At 42.7% G+C, this 24,204-nt stretch overlaps 1 protein-coding gene across 1 annotated transcript in view; it reads right to left on the reverse strand.

Moving 5' to 3' along the window:
- The window catches only part of kansl1l (KAT8 regulatory NSL complex subunit 1-like), a 61,497-nt gene extending 53,315 nt beyond the window's left edge, over positions 1-8,182 (reverse strand). Inside the window, exons 1-2 of the mRNA XM_063213446.1 lie at positions 8,011-8,182; positions 6,518-7,665 (exon numbers count right to left, since the gene is read on the reverse strand). Of these exons, the coding sequence (XP_063069516.1) occupies positions 6,518-7,599 (1,082 nt within the window). The 5' untranslated portion in view covers positions 7,600-7,665; positions 8,011-8,182. The remainder of the gene's footprint in view (positions 1-6,517; positions 7,666-8,010) is intronic.
- Between the last annotated feature and the right edge of the window lie 16,022 nt (positions 8,183-24,204).

Raw genomic sequence — 24,204 nt, forward strand, 5'->3', positions numbered from 1 at the left:
GGGGGACCCAGAACCAGGGAGACCTCGCAGAAGAAACCAGGTCAAGCAAGCCGCAGGTGTCTCGTAATTTTTTCCTACTATGTTGCAAGCTCTCCTAATACAAAGCCATTACAATGTGCTACAACAGGACCCCTAGGTGTCAGGTTTAGGGTTGCGTACGGGTTATATTAACAAAGTAAGACACGGCCCCTGTCATAAATTAGCTTTTACCAGAATGGAAATGACCAAGTCCTTATGTATTTCCAAAGACCCTATGTGCTGTCATATTGGTGTCATACTATGGTATTTAATATTTTTTTCAGTCATTATTACAGTGTTCAACTGGTGGAACAGAGTATGTTGAGGGGCTACCAGCAAAGTAAAATTTACAGTGTCAATTTTAACACGCAGAGTGTAGTCAAGGGCGTCAAAGAAGTTTATTTCTTAAAGGACCAGTTCAGTCAATTTCAACATGCAGTTGTAATGCTCACACTACCCTGGACTTGTCAGTACCTGAGATTTGTTTTCTTTCTTCTTCAGCCTTTTCCGAGATCCTGGTCATTTTAATGGGGGCAGCGCTTTGTTTACATTTCAAAAAAACATTTTTATTTATTCCCAAAAACATCCGAAAGGTTATACAACATCAGCAGACAACTAGCAAACAGCGGTACCTTATGGGAAAATATTTGGAGTAGGCCTCTGTTCATTTAAAAAATAAATAAAAACAAACGCTGCCCTCATTAGTATAGCTCATATCTCAGAAAGGGCTGAGCCGAAAAATGTGGCATCACCGGGTACTGACAAGTCAAGGGTAGCGTGAGCAATACAACAGCATATTGAAATGGACTGAACTGGTTCTTTAACCACTTACCGTTACCGCTGCTGCACTCCACTCATTTGTCTACAGTACAAGTTGAGAAAGCCTCATTTAGGGAGCCCAAAAGTGGGGATGCAAATACACCACAGCATCCGGTGACCGGAACCGAAATATTTTGATTGGTGCCTTACTAGTACCAACAACTCCTGTCTAATTGTTACATTCAACTCCCTAAATGTTGAATTAACACCACAAAAAGTTACTGTTCAACTTCAAACTGTATCAGGGTGTCTACAGGTTTGACCAAGTCAAAATTAAGACATTTTAAGACTTTTCAATACCATTTTCCAAATAAAATTAAGACCAACTCGCGGTGTTTACAGGTTTTAGCAAGTCAAAATTAAGACATTTTAAGACTTTTCAATACCATTTTCCAAATGAAATTAGGACCAACTCGCAAGATCATACACAGGTTCAAATGAAGCACCAAAACCAATTGGTTATTTACATTAATGTAGCCGTTTGAAAACACAAAACTATACACAATGAAACTTTACACTAAATAAAATTCAATAATGCGTTCTAAATTACACTACATGGCTACAACTCCCGATTTCCGTCGCGAAGTTCATCACATGGCTGACATAATTATTCCTCCCTAAATTAAGCTCCACAAATTTAAGACATTTGGGTTGAAAATTCAAGACAAAATAAGACTTTTCAAGGCGAAAATGACATTTAAGACTTTTTAAGACTTTTTAAGGACCCGCGGCTACCCTGTGTATGTGTGATACTTTGCCAACGTGACATGTCTGGGCACAACAGGGCAGGGTCTGGGGCAAAGAAAGCAGGGGTGCATTTCTCAAAACCATAGTTTCCATTAGCTATGTTGTTGTTTGCAATGCAATCTCCCATTGGCAACTACCCGAGTTGCAAACTGGCTAACAACTAGGCTTACGAGAAACGCATCCCAAGGCAGAGCAGGGCACAGCGAGGCAAGGCGGAGTGGAGGAAAGTGAAGTGGAGATGAGAGCAGCTGAGCTGCGATGAGATCTGCAGCCCCTTGGGACTAACCAGGCTGGCCAGGGAGGCACGGAGAAACAAGCGGCTTAAGTGCTTCAGTTTCTGCCTCACTTCCTCTGTTCCAGCATGAGACCCCTTTCAGGAATCGTATTCCTTTCCTGGGCTGTGTGGAAAAAGAGAAGTCAGCCTTTGCTGTAGCCTATATCTGCTGGATGAAAATGATTCCAGCACCACTGCTGCCAACCATTTAAAACACACACACACACACACACACTCTCTCTCTCTCTCTCTCTCTCTCTCTCTCTCTCTCTCTCTCTCTCTCTCTCTCTCTCTCTCTCTCTCTCTCTCTCTCTCACACACACACACACACACTCACCTCAACCTTTGGTGAGTTCACAGAGGCAGTGTGTGTGTGACTTCAGAGGAGGGAAGATGAAGGGTTTGTCCTTTGGGAGGGAGAAAGCTTTACTAGGTCTAATATTTATTTATCCACCAGAGGAGAGGAGAGGAGAGGAGAGGAGAGGAGAGGAGAGGAGAGGAGAGGAGAGGAGAGGAGAGGAGAGGAGAGGAGAGGAGAGGATGAGAGGAGAGGAGAGGAGAAAAGAGGAGTGGAGGGAAGAGGAGTTGAGAGGAGTTGAGAGGAGAGGAGAGGAGAGGAGAGGAGAGGAGAGCAGGGGAGGGAAGAGGAGAGGAGAGGAGAGGAGAGGAGAGGAGAGCAGGGGAGGGAAGAGGAGAGGAGAGGAGAGGAGAGGATGAGAGGAGAGGATGAGTGGAGAGAGGAGGAGAGGAGAGGGGAGGAGGGGAGTTGAGGAGAGTTGAGGAGAGTTGAGGAGAGGAGAGGAGGGGAGTTGAGGAGAGTTGAGGAGAGTTGAGGAGAGGAGAGGAGAGGAGAGGAGAGCAGGGGAGGGAAGACGAGAGAAGAGGAGGAAAGAAGAGTGGCGGGAAGAGGAGTTGAGTGGAGAGGAGAGGAGAAGAGAGGAGAGGAGAGGACAGGAGAGGAGAGGAAAGGAGAGCAGGGCAGAGGAGTGGAGTGGAGTGGCGTGGAGAGAGGAGGAGAGGAGAGGGGAGGAAGGGAGAGGGGAGGAGAGGAGAGGAGAGGAGAGCAGGGGAGGGAGGGAAGACGAGAGAAGAGGAGAAAAGAGGAGTGGAGGGAAGAGGAGTTGAGTGAAGAGGAGAGGAGAGCAGGGGAGGGAAGAGGAGAGGAGAGGAGAGGAGAGGAGATGAGAGGAGAGGCGAGCAGAGCAGAGCAGGGGAGGGGAAGAGAGGAGGAGAGGAGAGGAGAGCAGAGCAGAGCAGGGGAGGGGAAGAGGAGTGGAGTGGAGTGGAGTGGTGGGGGTGGAGGGAGGTGTCCTGTGTTCCTGCTGGGAATACTGTGCTATCCTCATAGCATGGGGGCAATTTCACAATATAGCTGCAAGCTTACAACATGGTCTCAACTCTCCACTGGGTGAAGAGAGAGAGAGAGAGAGAGAGAGAGAGAGAGAGAGAGAGAGAGAGAGAGAGAGAGAGAGAGAGAAATACGGTTCTTTCTGGAAGGTGCTAATGTGTTTGTTTTGTGTGTGTACGCACGGTATGCGGGTACTGGTGCAACAGCACATGTGGAAAATGTGTGAGCTGGCCAGGCCCCCCTGGCCCTGACATGAATTAGCCTCGGTTTATTGCAGAGGCTTGTTGCCTGACTGCCGAACCTTTTCAAGCCAAACGTAATCACTTGATGAAATGATTTTCCGATCTCCTGCTAAAAAAGTTCAGATGATAAAACTGAGGGTCATATTTTTTCGTCATTTTTTCCATCATCTGATGTCTGACTTGCCTTTTGTAAGTGACATCATCCCAAAGTTTATTAAATGGACCTTCTTCATAAAGTCTGTGTCAACACAGCATGACGTGACTTAGACTAGAATACAAAGGCATAGTCTAAAATGAGACGAAACATATTATGAATTGCAAGTACACCGGTAATCCCCTGACAGCGATCAGATTATAGTAAATCTCCTGATTTTGACAGCCCAAAATCTAATGATGGAAAATTAAGTGGAAGTTGCCCAATGCCCACACACTACTACTACGTTACTTGGCAGGAAAAAGTTATCCAAATAACAGCACTCACTGGGATTAGGGCGGAGCGAGTATAAACAAACATAAACATGGCAGACCATTTTTCCCCCCCTCAGGCCTGCCATAACAAGCCGTCTCAAGGCCAGCCTACGAAGGAATCTTCATAGAGTTGTCTATACTTTTGTACACGCCTGGCAAAGGAGACAGCGGTTGAACTGAACAGTTTCTCATGTTGCAGCCGAGCATAACCTTCATTTACAGTGAAAATCATTAAGTATAAGGTGGCAAATTCACGGTTGTCAAGTCAACCATGAAGGTCTCTCATTTGAAATGATTTGAGCGCTATTCTAGATTAACCCCTTCGCGCAGAGCCAAAATTGTAAAAGCTATGTCTTAAAGGAGAATTCCGGCCAGTTTGGATTAATATCCCATCTTGGGTGGACCGAGGGAAAGGGATGAAAGGCAAAACCGCGAGAAATGTTCATGCCTGCTGCGCAAAGTTGTTCAATTGCGCTGTTTTCGGTTAAAACCTGACCCTTCGGGCACGTAATTGACCTGTTTTAAAGCTCCTAGCGTGCATTAAAACCCTTTTGAACGCTTTGGCCGTGGTGTGTGGGTCCATACAAGTCGATCTAGTGGTTCACATTTCCATTAGGTAGCATAGGTACGATACAACAGGAGTTTTCAAAAGTGGCGCACCTACCTCTTTCAACTTCCGACTTCCAACTACGTCCGCAAAATGGTTCGCCAAAGTGATACTTCATAGTAATCCATTTTATTTTTGTCCACCAAAGACGAGCCACAAGAAACATATTCACATGTTTTCATGTCCTGAGTTGTTATTGTCGCGCAGATTCACTTCTCTGTCACTGAACGCAGTTTAGTGACGTCACGGTGTCACATGACTCCTGGAAGGAACGCCATTCGCTCTTCCAGTTATTATACATAAGCGAGAAAGAGAGGCGCTGTCGTAATATACTGTTTGATATTTTGAGATGGATCCTCCGTTGGGGTAGTTCAATTGAAGAGTTTGGTGGCCATGGTTATCTTTTTCGAACCAGAATATTTGTTACAGATAAAGAATTATTCCTTCCAGGAGTCATGTGACACCGTGACGTCACTACACTGCGTTCAGTGACAGAGAAGTGAATCTGCGCGACAATAACAACTCAGGACATGAAAACATGTGAATATGTTTCTTGTGGCTCGTCTTTGGTGGACAAAAATAAAATGGATTACTATGAAGTATCACTTTGGCGAACCATTTTGCGGACGTAGTTGGAAGGCGGAAGCTGAAAGAGGTAGGTGCGCCACTTTTGAAAACTCCTGTTGTATCGTACCTATGCTACCTAATGGAAATGTGAACCACTAGATCGACCCACACACCACGGCCAAAGCGTTCAAAAGGGTTTTAATGCACGCTAGGAGCTTTAAAACAGGTCAAATACGTGCCCGAAGGGCCAGGTTTTAACCGAAAACAGCGCAATTGAACAACTTTGCGCAGCAGGCATGAAAATTTCTTGCGGTTTTGCCTTTCATCCCTTTCCCTCGGTCCACCCAAGATGGGATATTAATCCAAACTGGCCGGAATTCTCCTTTAATATGTTGCTTATTAAAGCTCTCAGTAATAGCAATGTTATGATAACGTAGAAGTTCAGTATTTTTCAGCAAATAGTGGATAGGCCCGCCGGCGACCCCATCTGCAGTAAAAAGCTACGCTATGTGATTTTCTTTGCCTTTATGTGGCATCTGTGACACGTTTTTGAAGTCCACATTTTTCCACATAACTGACTGTGTGCACATCCTGTACCTGAAGGAGGGAAGACTGGTTTTCCCATGGTTTAGTGTTTTCACAGCTGTGGAAAAGAACACTGCGAGACAGACAGAATACACCACTGCAATCACTACTCCTCACTGACTAGCATCCAAAACAGAAAAGGAGATGTTTGTGATGCACTGTGCTGCCTGCTACGTACGTATACTACATGTAGGCTAGGCTACACGACAAAGAAGGGGGTCTCGTGACGGAGACAGTCCTGGTCAGGCTTAATGCAGCTTCCAGACTGAGACAACCCACCCCTTTTTACCCCACAGCACTCAGACTACAAAAGGAAATGAAGATCAAACTACAATGACAGAGGAGAGGGGGGGGGGGGGGGGTATGCTGTGCTCCCCCTGATGGACTTCCTTGCTTTTAACTTGCCCTCTGCGCATTGTTCCATCCTGACTGCATAGTACTCAAACAGAGTCTGTTTGAAATGTGTCTGGAACACTGTACAGTGTTCTTCCCCTTTCCTTTGTTTTGAGCGGTTCTGAAGTGCCTGCTTGAAATGCACACATTGGTCAGTGACGAAAGGATGTACTAAATAAATAGTTCAAGCAGTCTAGGTTGTCAAAAATAGGTAAAACTGATACTGTTTTCTGTTTTCTACCTATCACCGTGTTGTGTACATGGGGCCTAAAGCCACCTCACCTGCAAGCCCCTAGGAAAAATTTCAGGGCTGGAGGAGGCAAAAACACTTCAAGCCTATAACTCTGTGAAGGCATTTCATACCATTTTAACAACTCATGTCAGATCATACTATTTCATGATAGTTACTAATTAATAATGAACAATTCATGTTTTCTCGGGGTACTTACACTGCCTGAGGCCTGGTCCTGGAGGTGGTTCCCACTGGCTCCCACTCCTCATCCGAGCTGCTGTCTGTGGCATCGGAGTCCAAAGCCGAGTGCAACCCATGCAGGGCAGCGCTGGCACATCGGGCAAAGTTATGGAGGTCAGTGGCACGATCTGTGGACGCAGCGGGGTCTGTCCGAGTAGGGGCACAGGCAGGCAGGTCATCCAAGGCAGCTACTGCCAGCAAGTCTGCCTCTGCTTCTGCTTGGTGGGCATCTGAGAGCTTTGGGTCCGTAGATAGAGCAGGGCTCCAAGAAGCACAAGGGGAGGTCATGGACTGCGTAGGTGACTTGGGCGCGATGTCCTTTTGCAGGTACTTTGCTTTGAGTCCATCCAGTTGCTGGGTGCAGTGGCGAGACACATGCTCCCCCAGCAGTGTTTGGAGGCGTCTCTGGAGGCGGTCAACTCGACCCACCAGGTTGCGCTGCTCAGATAGGTGTCTCAGGGTCTGGCCTTTCACGGCCTGTTTGACTGATGACCAATGCTGCCCGCGGCGTCCACCTATGCCAATGCCATCACCTGCCCCTATTCTGTCTAAAGGTACTGCACTGTGTTGTATCAAGTGCTTCCCTGGGCTGTGGCGTGTCAATGACGGACAGTTGGCTACATCAGGAGAGACTGGGATGGAGTTGCTGAGCTGAAGCAGACATATGTCAGGCACATCCTGTAGGCTGCTGAGCTTCGGGAAGGGGGACAGTAGGTCACTTTTGGTCAGCAGAGACTTTTTGGCTTTGTTCAAAGAGAGCTGTCCGACTAAATCTCGAGGGCTGGACAGCATAACTGTTTTGTAGTAACCCGAGCTTTGCAGGAGAGGCTGCAACAGCGCATCTGGATACTTCAGAGGATTCTTCGAGCCGCAGGGGTCTAGAAAGGGCAGCGAGGACAGGTTCAGCCACATCGTGGGACTGAAAGTGTCCTCCAGTAACTTCATTTGAGGCTCTAAATCGATGCCAAGAACGGGGTTGTCGGAATCCATACCATCAGTTAAAAGAGACGATGACAAGTGAATTCCATTTTTGTCTGTTCTAGTTAAAGCTGGTGCCATTCCCTCCGCGTGGATTCGGATGAGAGTTGGACTGTTTTTTTAACTCCAAGCGATAATGTGAGAAGCCTGAGGGGCGAGAAAAAGCATAGTGAGATTTGATTTACCGGTATGCAAAGACCAACAGAGATGGTGACAAAACCTTATCGCGGTGGGATCTGAAAAAGTTCTCTTTCACAGTATTCATTTCACAGGCTGGCAATGACTGAGGACCAATTTATTTACTGGAGTTAACATTCGTCGCTCGCGACCAATCAAAACAGAACCGTTGTTTCCAGTTCAGCAAGCTAACAGCTAACGTTAACTCTGACATGACTTCTGATAGCTAATTTACAGTACCACTTTGCGAGGTCCGGTTTCAGTTGAGTTACAGAAATAACGGGAATGTTTTGCCACGGCTATATTCAGTCTTACCTGAAGAGATCCCAGATAGTTTCGACTTAAACGCGAGTAGATCCTGTGTGGAAAACAGAAAATGGCCAAAAACATTCCAGGAATAACTTGAACAAACAAATTATTTGGTAGAGAAAACTCATATGCGATCGGCTTGTTCACAGCTCTCAACTACTCCAGTGTGTCTCCCTGGTTCGATTGCCGCTCAACTGCTGCGCTTGTCAGAGCTCAGAGGAACCTCGGAGGAGTGGGCGTAACTAAGGCAAGCCGGTTTGCTTTACACTTGTGGCAAGCCGTTTTCAAAGAAAAACAAGGAATTCAATTTCATTCCACTGAACAGACCTATACAGTATTACAGACTACTAGCCTATTATAAGACATAGTTAGCCATCTTGTTTTGTTTATCTTGTTAATTTTATAATATAATATGAAAAGTCAGATGACATAGTCCTAAACACTTATCACTGGTTTGATCTATGTTGTCAAACTGAAGCATAGCCAATAGGCCTAGTCAGGCGGTGATACTTCAATTCAAAGACTACACTTTTACTCTAATTTCTCTTTTACTCTGTAAAGATTCTCGACCATTGTGGTCAAACAAAAAATATCAATTACAGGCATAAATAACAAAGTCCTTCTAATCTTAAAATATGAACATCTCATTTATGCAATTCTGAGAGAAGTGTGCTCTTGGTTAAAGGGACACTGTGTGAAATTTGTTTATTTGTTTATTTCCAGAATTCATGCAGCCCATTCACTAATGTTACCTTTTTCATGAATACTTACCACCACCATCCAATTCTAAGTATTCATTATGACTGGAAAAATTGCACTTTCCATACATGAAAAGGGGGATCTTCTCCATGGTCCGCCATTTTGAATTTCCAAAAATAGCCATTTTTAGCTGCAAAAATGACTCTACTTGGAGTTTAGGCCTATAGGAATTGTTGACCATTCTTCCAAACGGCAGTGGTGAGGTCACACTGATATTGGTCGAGAAGGCCTGGCTCTCAATCTCCACTCTAATTCATTACAAAAGTGTTCAGTCAGGTTAAGGTTAGGACTCTGTGCAGGCCAGTCAAGTTTATCGATACTAGATCATCCTAGTCCATATTATTTCATCCATGTCTTTATGGACCATGCTTTGCGCACTGGTGCACACTCATATTGGAAAAGGAGGGAGCCTGCTCCTTACTGTCAGGACTGAGGGACCATGAATTGTCCAAAATATTTTGCCTGAAGCATTCAACGTTCCTTTCACTGGAACTAAGGGGTCAAGCCCAAATCCTGAAAAAAAACACAATATAATTCCTCATCCACCAAATGTCTCACATGGCACAATGCAGTCCGGAATGTACCGTTCTCCTGCCAACCGCCAAACAATGACTCGTCCATCAGATTTCCAGATGGAAAGGGGTGATTCATCACTCCAGAGAACCCTCTAAGCTCTGGAGTCCAGTGGTGCTGTGCTTTACGCCGTTACATGTTTGGCTTGGATGGAGTTGTATGGAAAGCCATGCCATGAAGTTCTTTGCATACTGTACTTGGGCTAATCTGAAAGTCACATGAAGTTTGGAGCTCTGTGGCAATTTGCATGATTTCATATGAGAAGCAGCTGAAATAATCTGTAGCCAAATTAGCATTTTCATGAGATGCAACTTTTTCATGAGATGTATCGGAACGTCAAAATGACGGTGTGAAGAGAGAAATAAATAAATACATTTCCGTCTCCATTTAATAGATTTTTAAATGAAATACATCTGAGTACACTGTACACATCATCATGTATTTCCAGCAGTCGATACAGACGTGACTGTGTCCAGATTGTGTCTGACCGTTTGGGTCGTGTCCAGTCTGGGACAACGTCATCTGAAAGGGGCCCCTTCTCAATATACAATGTAAGAGGGAACCAATTCTGGAACATACCACCACCACCACACAACTACCCAAGCTCCGCCCTAGTGGTGACGCAACGCCTTTGTTTAAGCGGAGACGTTCTATTGGAACTAAGAAATGTTTGGTTTTAAATTTTTGCTCAGCCTGTTCTACCCTCGACCAGTAGCAAACCAAAGTGGGGCAACCATGCCGTTTAAGAATATTAGTTGTTAGGATCTTGGTCAGACCAAGTCTCGAAGAGATTTGAAAGTCATGATGATAATCAGGCAACCACACCACCACCCCGGGCCTGGGAACTAACCCCTTTGTGACACCTACCCACACATACCCTCCCACACACCCGTCCGCCACCTTCCCTGGTTGTGTCAAGTCAGTAGTCAGATGTCTGACATGTAAAGTCAGATTTTGTTTCATAACGCGTAGTCTGGACCATCAATCCAGATTTTGCAAATGTGGTTTTCAGTCTTCAAACCGCGGAAGCAGTCGAGAGAGGCTTTGTTTGCCCGTTAACGACTCAATTCAGCATAAGCTGACTCATGAAGGTGATTAAATTAACATAAAAATGTCACCCAGTTGACCAAGACAACAAATAGTCCTACACCAGTCTCACAGCCAATATACTGTATATTCAAATAACACAGGGTGAGACTTTGTATTCTTAACCTGCTTTAATGAAATCTATTCTGAAATCCGGGTCTGCTTTCAAACAATGTTAACAAAACACAGTTACATATCCTCACACACAGAGTATTTCTAAGCCCATATCCCGAAAAAAGTTTGTCTGATTTGGCGTGTGTTGGCACCTGCAGACACGCACACACACACATGCATGTACACACACACACACACACACACACACACACACACACACACACACACACACACACACACACACACACACACAAACACACACAATGTGGGTAGTCGTTGCCATTCTGATAACAGTACATGTATAAAGCTGTGTTTTAACAGGTTAATCCAGCCTACAGTAACCTTCATCAGTAGGCCTAATTGACCAGGGCTCTGTACGGACTATCTAATGCTGACATCTACAGGCCATAATCTATTAGACACTAAATAGACTGTCAGGGCTATTCAAATGGCGGCCCTGGGGCTAGATGTGGCCCTTGGACGGCACGGTTCTGGCCCCCCACAAGCCCCTTGAAATATGGAAATGTTTTTCGGAATTTAGAGATAAAAGTACGGGTTCCATATTGTGCTGAAACGGGACAGGGGACGTTAAAAATTCAGGAAATTACATCTAAGAAATGCAAAACTTTCTGGGAGGAAAACTTTCCTAGACCCCCACCTCAACATAGTGTCCTGTATTTTTTTTCATTCACAGTCCGCGTTATGACCCTGATGAAGGCGTAAGCCGAAACGTTGGTCTTATTAAATGTAGCTGCATGAAGTTCTGAGTGTGCGACGACCATTCTTTTTCAAGTTCATTCACAGTCCACAACCATAATACATACGGATAGTTCGCCCCCTTTACTGGGAGGAATTTGAAAAACTGTCCCTCGTTGACATTTAATTGAATCCCCCTGCAGTAAATACTCTCCTCTATAAATATTGCTCAATTTAAGTAGGCTACCATCCTTAAACCCCTTTGCGCAGATATGTTAAGCAAATTGTGTTTCTTTTCTTTGACTTTTACTTTTACTTTTGACTCGCCTGCCCTTGGACCATACTTTGTGAGCACTGGTATGCAGCTCATTCAATATATCAGAGTCTAATGGTATTGCATTATGCATACCAAATTGTCCCTCAATTGTCCATAATCATTGAAAATAAAAGGTATTGGCCCTGCCGTGGCCAACCGGTATAGGGCACTCATCTACCATGCGGCTGACCCCAGTTCGTTTCCCGGCCCGGGTCCTTTGCCGACCCCTCCCCGTCTCTCTCCCCATTCGCTTCCTGTCCACCTCTCACACTGCCCTGTCGAATAAAGTAGAAAAAGACCCCAAAAAAAGGTATTATGTTGACAGTCACCACTTCAGTTGTCATTATTAATTAGTCTATATGGAACAAAAGAAAACTAAAAATAAGAGGAGGATATGGTATGGGTGTGGCGTATGCATTTAACACAAGACAATGAAGTTGCATCACCCACATGTAAATGACAAACAGCATGAGAAAAAGGCAACTGGACATTGTCTTTAACTATGTTTGTATTTTAAAGACAATCTCTTCATCACAAATAGTTGCATCGGACAGAATGCCATTGTTAAGTCATATGTTCAACCCAACCCTATTACTGAGCCCAAAAATCCCTGCAGATCGATTGAAACATCTCTATCAGGCAAGTGGCATCAATAAGTTGAAGACGTGTATTTTGAAGGCTATATTCATTTTTAAACCTCCTTCAGCTGGAACCATTTTGACACTTTGAGCCAGAAGTCAACAGCCTTTGTTCTGAATAGAGGCTGCCCAACACACAAATTCACAGCTGTCCCAAAGCTATACATAGAGAGGTTAGTAACATAGAATGAACTATCAACATATAGCCCAACACTTGTACATACATTTACAGCTAAGTACAATGCACAAAAAAGTATGTTGAGTATTCCTTGCATGGTGCACATCCTGGTGACTCTGAGTTGGCTTCTCACGGTGGTGGTGAAGGGGCTTCTGGTTGACTCCATGTTCTTCATGTGGCGCTTCAGGTAACGCACGGTGGCAACGCTGGCTGATACCATCACAATGCTGTACTGGAGACAGAATGACACTCGCCACATATCGCTTAACCTGGACACTGGGGTTGAGAGCTCAGTTATGTTGGAGTTCACCAAAGTACCATTCATGTTACCTGCATAGCTGTGAAGATCCCGGAAAGACAAAACCAAGTCAATGAGAAATAGTAACTTGTCCAAGATCAGCACACTGTAGACAATCCACTTGATGTTCTTTTTCAACCAAATGATAAACCTACTCTGAGGTGGTACGATCTGGGTGTAGTAGAAGACACCTAACCAGACTACTGTAGTCAAACAGCACTCCATTAGGAAAAGCAGAACAGCCCTCCATACATAGCGTCCAGCAATATGGAAAACAGAGGAAAGAATGGCAATCTGAAGAGTAGCCATGAGTGACACGAAAGACACCAGCAGGAATTTCAGTGGTTGCTTGAGAGGTTTTCCTCCATCTTGCCAGAAAGAAAGACAGAGGATAAAGAAATAATAGAAAAACAGATTGCTGATGGACATGGGTACATTCAGCACTTTGAGGAGCAGTTCATTCATCCACATCTTTAATGTCAGGCCAAGTGTCTCGGACAATTCTGCTATGATGAACAACCCTTGGGTCAGCAACTCCTTAAATACTTTATGAGATGACCGAAAGTTATGCTGTGCATGTAAAATAAGCTGTAGCCAAGTTTGCATTTCTGTCTGGTCAATTAGTGGCTTTGCAAATATATGGTACACACACTCACAAATATATCTCTCTCACACACACACACACACACACACACACACACACACACACACACACACACACACACACACACACACACACACACACACACACACACACACACACACACATACACACACACACACACACACACACACAAACACACACACACACACACACACAATGAGTTGCATAAAAAAGTCAGAGTACAAATAGTCCTGCTCACATTCTCAAATTCTCGCATTATTCAAATATCAGGGGCCTACCCCGGTAGATTCAAATAAGATAATATGAGAAGTAAGGCACCTTTGAAAAAAAAAAAAAATCAAATTACATTTTCATGACCACTTGACTAAGGCATGATTTGTTTTCTCAACCTTCCGAATCTGATCTGATCTGACATCTTCCTGGTCAACTAACCTACGCACTACATTTGACTACAGTGCACAGAGGTTTTCCCAGATTTTTCAGAGATTTCTACACCTCAAAGCCCTCTGTCATTTAACTGCCATCCCCACACTCACAGTTCCCCAAGTGGCAGAACACACATACAGGGTCTCAGGGCAAAACAGGGTTCCAGGCCCCCCCATGTGGCCAGCCGAGGTCAAATTAGAGCACCCACCACTACCCACACGGTGAGGTCCTGGGTCCAGGGGCGAATGCAATGTACAGTACAATGTAGGCTCAATTCCATTGGCCTGCACATGGGCTAAAATATCACTCTGACTAGCGGCAGAGGGCAAAACTATCTATATACTATGTTTATGTACACTGGTATGATAAGGTCAGAGTTTGTTCAAAGACTAAAACAGATATGAAGTTACAGTTGTTTTCAATCAAGGTGAGAACATATACGTTTTCTTAAACCTCCTTCAACTGAAACAATTTGGACACTTTGATCCACAATTCAACAACTTTGGTCCTGAATAGAGAATATCCAAAACAGTAATTCATAGTTGTTCCAGAACTATACACAGAGATGGCAGTAACAGTGGTGGGAAAATCAACATAAACAGAAAAATACCAAAGTAAATGACTCAATAGGAAGCATATACATAAAAGCATGTTGAGGATTCCTTGCATGGTGCACATCCTGGTGACTCTGAGTTGGCTTCTCACGGTGGTGGTGAAGGGGCTTCTGGTTGACTCCATGTTCTTCATGTGGCGCTTCAGGTAACGCACGGTGGCAACGCTGGCTGCTATCATCACAATGCTGCTCAGCAGAATGTATGACTGTCGAGAAAAGAAAAAGAGGCTTGCACACACCCACCAAGAGTGTGATAATTCTGTTAAGTTTGCGTTAACCGAAGTGCCATTGATGCTCATAAGAGCAAAAGACTCAACAACCACGTCCGTGAGAAACAGCAGCTTGTCCAAGATCAACACAATGTAGGCAGTCCACTTGATGTTCTTTTTCAACCACATGGTAAACCTACTCTGAGGTGGTACGATCTGGGTGTAGTAGAAGACACCTAACCAGACTACTGTAGTCAAGATGCACTCGATGAGGAAAAGCAGGATAGCTACCCATATATTGCGTCCTTCAATATGGAAGACAGAGGGAAGAATGGCAATCTGAAGAGTAGTCATGAGTGTCACAAAAGATACCAGCAGGAATTTCAGTGGTTGCTTGAGAGGTTTTGCTCCATCTTGCCAGAAAGAAAGACAGAGGATAAAGAAACAGTAAACAAACAGGTTGCTGATGGCCATTGGCACATTCAGCGCTTGGATGGAAAGTTCATTCATGTCCAGTGGATCCATGGTCGATCCACAGTGTCTCAGCCAATTCTGCTATGCAAAACCCTTAAGTACTCTCGTTAAGTTGTAAAGAGACATTTTCATAAGTTATCCTATCTCTGTGCCTTGATTTCTTATGAAAAGCAGGTGAAATCATTAGTAGCCAATTTTGACATTTCTGTCTTTACCTGGTTGCAAAGAAGTCCTATCTTATTTCACTATTGCTATTTTCCCTTCACATACGGGACACACCATTTTACATAAGCTGTTAAACAAAAATGTGGAAACATTTTGCATTTTACTCATACACATAAACATCTTAGACAACTTAGACAAAATAGTAGGCTCACGATGAAAGAAATATTCATCCTACACACCCACACCCACAAACACACACACACACACACACACACACACACACACACACACACACACACACACACACACACACACACACACACACACACACACACACACACACACACACACACACACACACACACACACACACACACACGTGTGTATGTGGGTGTGTAGGATGAATATTTCTTTCACCATGAGTCTGCTATTTTGTCTAAGAAATCTGATGTTCATGTGCTGTGGAAACTCTGGTGTTCTATTTAAACCTGTATATATATATATATTTTTTTTAAATGCAAAATGTTTCCACATTTTTATTTAACAGCTTATGTAACATGGCGTGTTCCATATGTGAGGGAAGACCAATAGGCCTACTGAAATATGGTAGGACTTCTTTGCTATTAAAGACATAAATGCAAAATTGGCTACTAATGATTTCACCTGCTTTTCATAAGAAATCAAGGCACGGAAATAGGATAACTTGTGAAAATGTCACTTCACTACTTAAGGAGAGTACTCAAGGATTTTACACAGCAGAATTGTTTGAAACACTGTGGATCGACCATGGATCGACTGGACACGAATGAACTTTCCATCAAAGTGCTGAATGTGCCCATGTCCATCAGTAACCTGTTTTTCTATTGTTTCTTTATCATCTGTCTTTCTTTCTGGCAAGATGGAGCAAAACCTCTCAAGCAACCACTGAAATTCCTGCTGGTGTCTTTCGCGGCACTCATGGCCACCCTTCAGATTAGTATTCTTTGTGGTGTCTTCCATAAGGTAGGACGCTATACTATATGGGGGCCTATCCTGCGATTCCTCATGGAGTGCTGCTTGACTACAGTAGTCTGGTTAGGTGTCTTCTACTACACCCAGATCGTACCACCTCAGAGTTGGTTTACCATTTGGTTGAGAAAGAACATCAAGAGGATTGTCTACATTGTGTTGACCTTGGACAAGCTTCTGATCTTCATTGACTTGGTCTTTGATTACTGGTACCGTCTTTCTGCTCTCAACAGTTATGCACACAACATCAATGGCACCTCAGCTAACTCAAACATAGAAGAATTATCAAACTTGTTTGTCGTCTTTTACGTTTCTCGAGTGCTGTACATTCTTCTGAGCAGCATTGTGATGGTATCAGCCAGCGTTGCCACGGTGCGTTACCTGAAGCGCCACATGAAGAATATGGAGTCAACCAGAAGCCCCTTCACCACCACTGTGAGAAGCCAACTCAGAGTCACCAGGATGTGCACCATGCAAGGAATCCTCAACATGCTTTTATGTATATGTTTCCCATTGAGTCATTTTTTGAGGCATTTGTTTGTGCATTTGGATTATTACATCTTTGTGACGGCCATCTCTGTGCATAGTTCTGGAACAGCTATGAATTTCTGTGTTGGACAGCCTCTATTCAGGACAAGAGTTGTTGACTTGTGGATCAAAGTGTATAAATTGTTTCAGCTGAAGAAGGTTTAAAAATGCATTTTAATTGACATCTATCCTACCTCTATGTCTTTTTTTTGTTGTCAACATAATCCTTGTCATTCAATATTGGTAAGGAACCCCTGAATCGATTGACAATTTGGTTATGTGTGCGCTAGACAGCATTACTTTGCTCAGGATGGAACATGCTCAAGAATTGATTATTGAGATTTTAAAATGCTATATAAACTACACCACAGCATGCAATAAGTGAAGGATGAGTGTACTGTATCTGGGTACCTCAAGGAAGTTGTTTGGGACCGTTAATGTTTTCCATCTTCACTAATGACCTTCCATTTGATATAAAAGATGCAAAGGTTGCAATGTATGCAGATGATACAACCGTGTATGCTTCTGCCAAGTCCACATCAGGTCTAACAGAGGCATTAAATGATATGTTACAAAAAGTGGAAGCTTGGGTGAAACAGAACAAACTTGTCCTAAATATAGCTAAAACAAAAAGCATTTTATTTGGATCGAACTATTCTTTAAAAAATGACCCAGTGATTCAGCTCTCTATAAACAAAATAGGCCTACCTATTGAACAAGTAGCCTAAAGGAAACAAAACTACTGGGTGTAATTTTGGACAGCAGATTGACATGGTCACAACAAAAAGATAAAATAGTGAATAAATTGAGTTGTGCCCTGGCATTGGTTAGAAGATGTAGGAATGCTATCACACAAGAATTAATGAAAAGCGTAATAAGTGCCTTGGTTCTGAGTCAGATGGAGTATTGTAACATAATATGGTCTAATGCGTGTAGAACACATCTAGCCAAACTTCAGGTAGTGCACAACAAGGCAGCAAGACTAATTCTACAATGCTCACAATGGGCAATATTAAATAATAAAACCCCTCTGAAACAATATAACAGATTCTGTAAAACGTCTAACTCCCATATTTATAATACAAGGTCTGCAACGACAGATACCCCGTGCAAATACCAATGCCCTACAAAGAACAGATACAGACTGATCACTGCATGGAATAGTATGCCAACCTTTATCACACAAATTAGTTCTAAAGCTAGTTTTAAAAAACAAGTCAAGATATTTTTAGGAAAGAGTTATTTTTAAAAGGGTAGATGTTTATATTAATATATTTATATTTATTAGCAGGCTGTATTAAATTGTGTAATTTGAATGTATTTTGCTTATAGCCTATTGTAATTGTAATATGTTATTGTATTGTTTTCTGTATGATCTTCAGATGTAATTTTTTAACACTATGAACTGATTTTATTGAAGAAAAGGACCCCAGGAAGAATAGCTGTGGTATTGCCACAGCTAATGGGGATCCAACAAATAAATAAATAAATGATGTTATTATATCTGTTAAATACAGTGTGCGTTTTCTTTGCCAATGGTTCAAATAGGTTACAGTGTCTTCCATTTTAGTTAATATCAATGATGACAGCAGAGGAAGTAAGTTCGATCGACAATCAAATTATATCCTTTGATCTCCATCTAGATCTCAATCTCTCTCTCTCTCTTTCTTTCTCTCTCACTCTCTCTGTCTGTCTCTCTCACACACACACACACACACACACACACACACACACACACACACACACACACACACACACACACACACACACACACACACACACACACACACACGCTCGCCCGTCAAAAAAGGAGGAAAAGAAACCCCCACCACACTCCGGTAGTGTTTACTTAGTAGGTGGAAATGCAATCAAATCAGAGTTTATCCTCATCTCTCCACTAAGAGGAAGCTCCCCTGAACTAAAAACCAGCCACCCCTAAATGATTGTGTTGGAATGTATTGTACAAAGCTAAGTCAAGAAAGACTTAAATGCATAACTGGCTAGATACTTGCTTTTCATCGCAAAAAAAGGCACGGAAATGTGTATTTGTTAGTTTCTCAAGTCACTCACCTATCCAAATTCTCGACAGTAGTATAGCCTGGCAAAGTGTTAGAGGTGTAGCCTAATAACACAGATGGGAGTGGAGGAGGAGAGAGGTTTTTTGTGTGATGTCAGATGGTGTTATTACTTTTCTTTCTTTCATCATGGTGTATTTATAAACTTGACAAGTTTCAAAAATGTGTAAACGTTTTGTATTTTATTCCTTAAATATACAGGTCTAAATAGAACACCTGAGTTTCCACAGCACCTACAACATCGATTTATGGATTTCTCAGACAAAATAGCAGGCTCATGATAAAATAAATATTCATCACACACACACACACACACACACACACACACACACACACACACACACACACACACACACACACACACACACACACACACACACACACACACACACACACACACACACACACACACACACACACACACACACACACACACACAAACACACACACACACACGCTAACCATCCTCTAAATGTATTTAATAATGTGACAGTCGGAGTATTACAGCATGACGGGTGCTAGTGATGGGATTTTCGGATCTTTTTTTAGATGTGGTCCTATTGGCTCTTCTTACTATGGAGAGCCGCCTCTTTCGGCTCCCAATGGCTCCTCATATAGGCCTATATTTTTTACATTATTAATTAATCAATAGTTTAAATTTTACTTAATAATATATATATTTTTGTTGACATTGACAAGCAAAACTAACAACCTGGTCCCTAACAATCATCCACAATTACGTATGTGCACACATTCATGAAAAAGACATCGAAATACAAATGCCACTTCAATAAAGTGCTAGTAAATTAAAGCATAAAAACTATGAACTATAGAAAATACGAGTGTTGTGGGTAAGCCACTATCACTGTCCAGAACCGTTCTCTGAGCCTTTTCAAGACTGGCTCTCTTTCAGGTGTTCGGTGGTGCCCCTAACAATAAACAAACAATAAACAAATAAATAGCAAAACGCCAAACAATAATTAAAATAAAGAAGTCCTAGGGTCTAACGTGGCGCATATGGTAGGGCACACGTTTGCTGTACGGCTGACCCGGGTTCGATTCCCGGCCCGGGTCCTTTGCCAACCCTTCCCCGTCTCTCTCTCCCAACTCGCTTCCTGTTACCATCTGCACTGTACTATCATGAATAGTCAAAAAGACCAAAAAATATATTTAGAAAAAAATTAAGAAAGAATTCCCTCAACACATTTCCACTGAAGGCCAGCAACAAAATCCACAGCTGGCAGAAGAGTTTCTAAGCACTTTGCTCATTCATTCAGTCTCGCTCCACTGCTAGCCAGACCATAGTGTATGAAAGGAGGTGTCACACCCCCAATTGTCATGGCAATAAGTCATGTGACAGCCATCACTTGGTGGTAGACCTGTGCAATTTAAATGTATAGAGAATGAGCTCATGTCTTAAAAAAAAGATATTTCATTAGTTCACTATCTGAAATTTAGATTAAGCAAGTATGCATACATCGTCGTTCTCGCTGGAGAACGGACTTCTCGTGATCATTCAGATCTCGCAGGAGAGCGGCTTTCCACGCGGTGGACCGATCATCAAAGTGCTTCATGGGGTCCGCACGGACCACTGCACTCGAGAAGCTGAGATAGATTACGCAGCGTATTGGGCAAGATCGCTGGCCGTGGTGCTGAAGTACTGTCACAGCCGAGAAATGTCTATGCAGTAAACATTCTCGAGCTCGGGAGTATGGGGTGCCACTGAGAGCTCGGGCAGTATCTGTGCCCACAGATATGTGCAAGGTCTGAGAGAACACCCCCCTACCGATGATGGTCAGAGAGCAATGGAGCAAGGTAGACTGGAGAGGATAAGGCAAGACGCCTGACGAATCGACAATGCCAATGGTCCCAGTATGGGCAACAGTTGTGCAGTAGTAGTACACCTCACACACACGCACACACACATACTTCACACATAAAAACATTAAAAACACAAGGAACACATGGAAGGTTTAGGAATAATAAAAGAATGATAAAGCATAGTGGAGAAATAAATAAATTAGTGCAGTACTAAAAATACATAAAAGTGATATGCGCGCTACACATGACTGTCTGCATTTTCTAATTGAGTTCAACAGCTGGACAGCAGTGGGTATGAAAGAGTTCTTGTATCTGTTGGTCCGTGCTGGTGGATATTTAAGGCGAGAAGTTTCATTAAAACTTTGTCAATATTGTTAACTAGATTATTTTTCATCTGTGAGTTTTACAGGGAGACTACATGCAGCTGTAATAGCCTTCACTTGTCAACCGATGCTTAAATGAGTCAGTAACAGACAAATAATGACACCATCTGTGTAGTCAGAAAGCCCAATTTTTATGTACCTCTGCATTTGTTGGGAGTCTGAGATGAAAACCATTCAAGGTGTTAGAACTTTGAAATGTGTTAACATAGCCTAAAAAAAGACAATGACTACGTTTACATGATGTTTTTAATTCCGAATCAATCATTCAGAATTAAATAGTTCTGTTGAGTTCACTTTCATCTTTCATTTAATTCCGAATTGTGGGGTGTTTACATGACATTTTCAAAGCAAAATTAACCTTCATGCAGAATTAAAGTGAGTTAATTCTGAATTAAATGTCTCATATAAACGTAGCCATTAAGTTAAGTTTCAATTAAGCAGAGACTATACAGTAATATACATTTTTTAAACCTCCTTCAGCTGAAATAATTTGGACACTTTGATCCACAAGTCAACCACTTTTGTCCTGAATAGAGGCTGTCCAACACAGAAATTCATAGCTGTTCCAGAACTATGCACAGAGATGGCCGTAACAAAGATGGAATAATCCAAATGCACAGAAAAATACCAAAGTAAATGACTCAGTAGGAAAGATATACATAAAAGCATGTTGAGGACTCCTTGCACGGTGCACATCCTGGTGACTCTGAGTTGGCTTCTCACGGTGATGGTGAAGGGGCTTCTGGTTGACTCCATGTTCTTCATGTGGCGCTTCAGGTAACGCACGGTGGCAACGCTGGCTGATACCATCACAATGCTGCTCAGGAGAATGTACAGCACTCGAGAAAAGTAAAAGACGTTTGAAAACAACGCAAACAACGAGTTTGATGATTCTGCTATGCTTGAGTTAGCTGAAGTGCCATTGATGTTGAGTACATAACTGTTAGGAGCAAAAAACTGCCCCACGACCAAGTCAGTGAGTAGCAGTAGCTTGTCCAAGGTCAACACAATGTAGACAGTCCACTTGATGTTCTTTTTCAACCAAATGGTAAACCAACTCTGAGGTGGTACGATCTGGGTGTAGTAAAAGACACCTAACCACACTACTGTAGTCAAGCAGCACTCCATGAGGAATCGCAGGATAGGCCCCCATATATAGCGTCCAACCTTATGGAAGACACCAGAAAGAATACTAATCTGAAGGGTGGCCATGAGTGCCGCGAAAGACACCAGCAGGAACTTCAGTGGTTGCTTGAGAGGTTTTGCTCCATCTTGCCAGAAAGAAAGACAGAGAATGAAGAAACAATAGAAAAACAGGTTGCTGATGGACATGGGCACATTCAGCACTTTGAAGGAAAGTTCGTTCATGTCCAATCTCATGGTGAATCCACAGTGTCTCAACCAATTCTGCTATGTAAAACCCTTGGGTACTCCCTTTAAGTAGTAAAGAGACATTTTCATAAATTATCCTATTTTTGCGCCAGGAATATTTATGAAAAGCAGGTGATATCATTAGTAGCCAATTTTGCATTTCTGTCTTTACCTGATAGCAAATAAGTCCTATCATATTTATATCCCCGAAACACGGAGCGTCTGGGATGTGATGGTTTTGCGTGCGCCAGTCGCCGCACCAGTTTCCACAGCACATAAACATCAGAAAAAGGATTTCTCAGACAAAATAGCAGACTAAATATTCATCACTCACACAATGGAATGTACTTCAAGTGTTCACCTGTAGAGGTTGGATAATGAGATGTCCCTCAAGTGTTCACCTGTAGAGGTTGGATAATGAGATGTCCCTCAAGTGTTCATCTGTGGAACACTGACCTCCGACCCTCTGTAGGCCCAGAGACCCAGAGGTTAGTCGGCTCCCCCTTGTGGCCGTCATTGTCATTGTTCTGTCTATCTAACCCAGTGTTTCCCAACCAGGGGTACGTGTACCACTAGGGGTACGCGAGCACACTGCAGGGGGTACTTGGAAAAATGAAATTTTAACAAATATATGGAGCTTAGTTACATTGGGATGGAGAAAGCGATATAGAACTTGACTTAGGGGGTACTCATGGCACAACGAAGAGGCTTAGGGGTACACAAGACAAAAAAGGTTGGGAAACACTGTTCTATTCTACTGTATATGCAAAATTGTAACGCACGTTATATATTGGCCGGTGTTAATTTTATAGCCCTGTATACATATAGGCCTATATACAGTATATATACACACACACATATACATAATATACACAGTAGACCTCTGCTATTTTAAACAGGACATATTAATAATGTCATTGACTTTTCCTCTAATTAGGTAATATTTAGTCCTACAAGCTATCTTGCATATGCAAAGATCAGGGCCCAGCTGGTAGAACTTAGCCTTTCTAAAATTCAAATGACATTTCCATGAGTAGGGGATTATGGAACTGATTTGTTTTCTCAACGTGCCCTCGTGAAAGCTGATCTGAAATCCTCCAGATTGTTTTACTTATTTCAATATAATTGCGTGAGTAGTTACAAGATCCAAGTGCATTTACACAAAATGAATCATGTCAATTTTCAATTAAAAAACAGACACCATAATGAAAGAACACCATAATGAAAGATTTATTTACGCCATCTACACACTGACATCTTGACACACACACACACACACACACACACACACACACACACACACACACACACACACACACACACACACACACACACACACACACACACACACACACACACACACACACACACACACACACACAAACAAACAAAACATTTCATACAAATAGGTGTCTAACCAATAGTGCATCTCTGTCCTGATCTACAGTATCTTTGTAAAATACATCCCAACACAATCATTTGTAATATTCATGTGTGAACCCCCTCTGGTGACTAGACTAGGCCCCTACATTAGGCTACATTCTTAATCGTCTATTGGTAGGGCATATTAAGTTGTCAATTTGTCCAAGTTTGTGACTAGCCCATGGAAAAACATTGAACCTTCTACATCAGTGGTTCCCAACCTTTTTCTTCAGGGACCCATATTTTTACCATTGTAAGCTTTGGTGACCCAACTGTGCGAGCGCCCTCGCGAGAGGGAGTAACATGAAACTCTGTTTCCAGCAAAAACTCTTTTTTTTTTTTTTTTAATGTTTGTTTTATTCAACATGGGCTATATATGGTGAATAATACAATTAAACCCTTTAAAATCAAGAGGGCTTCGC

This window comes from Engraulis encrasicolus, chromosome 13 (assembly GCF_034702125.1).
Source record: "Engraulis encrasicolus isolate BLACKSEA-1 chromosome 13, IST_EnEncr_1.0, whole genome shotgun sequence".
Taxonomy (NCBI): Eukaryota; Metazoa; Chordata; class Actinopteri; order Clupeiformes; family Engraulidae; genus Engraulis; species Engraulis encrasicolus.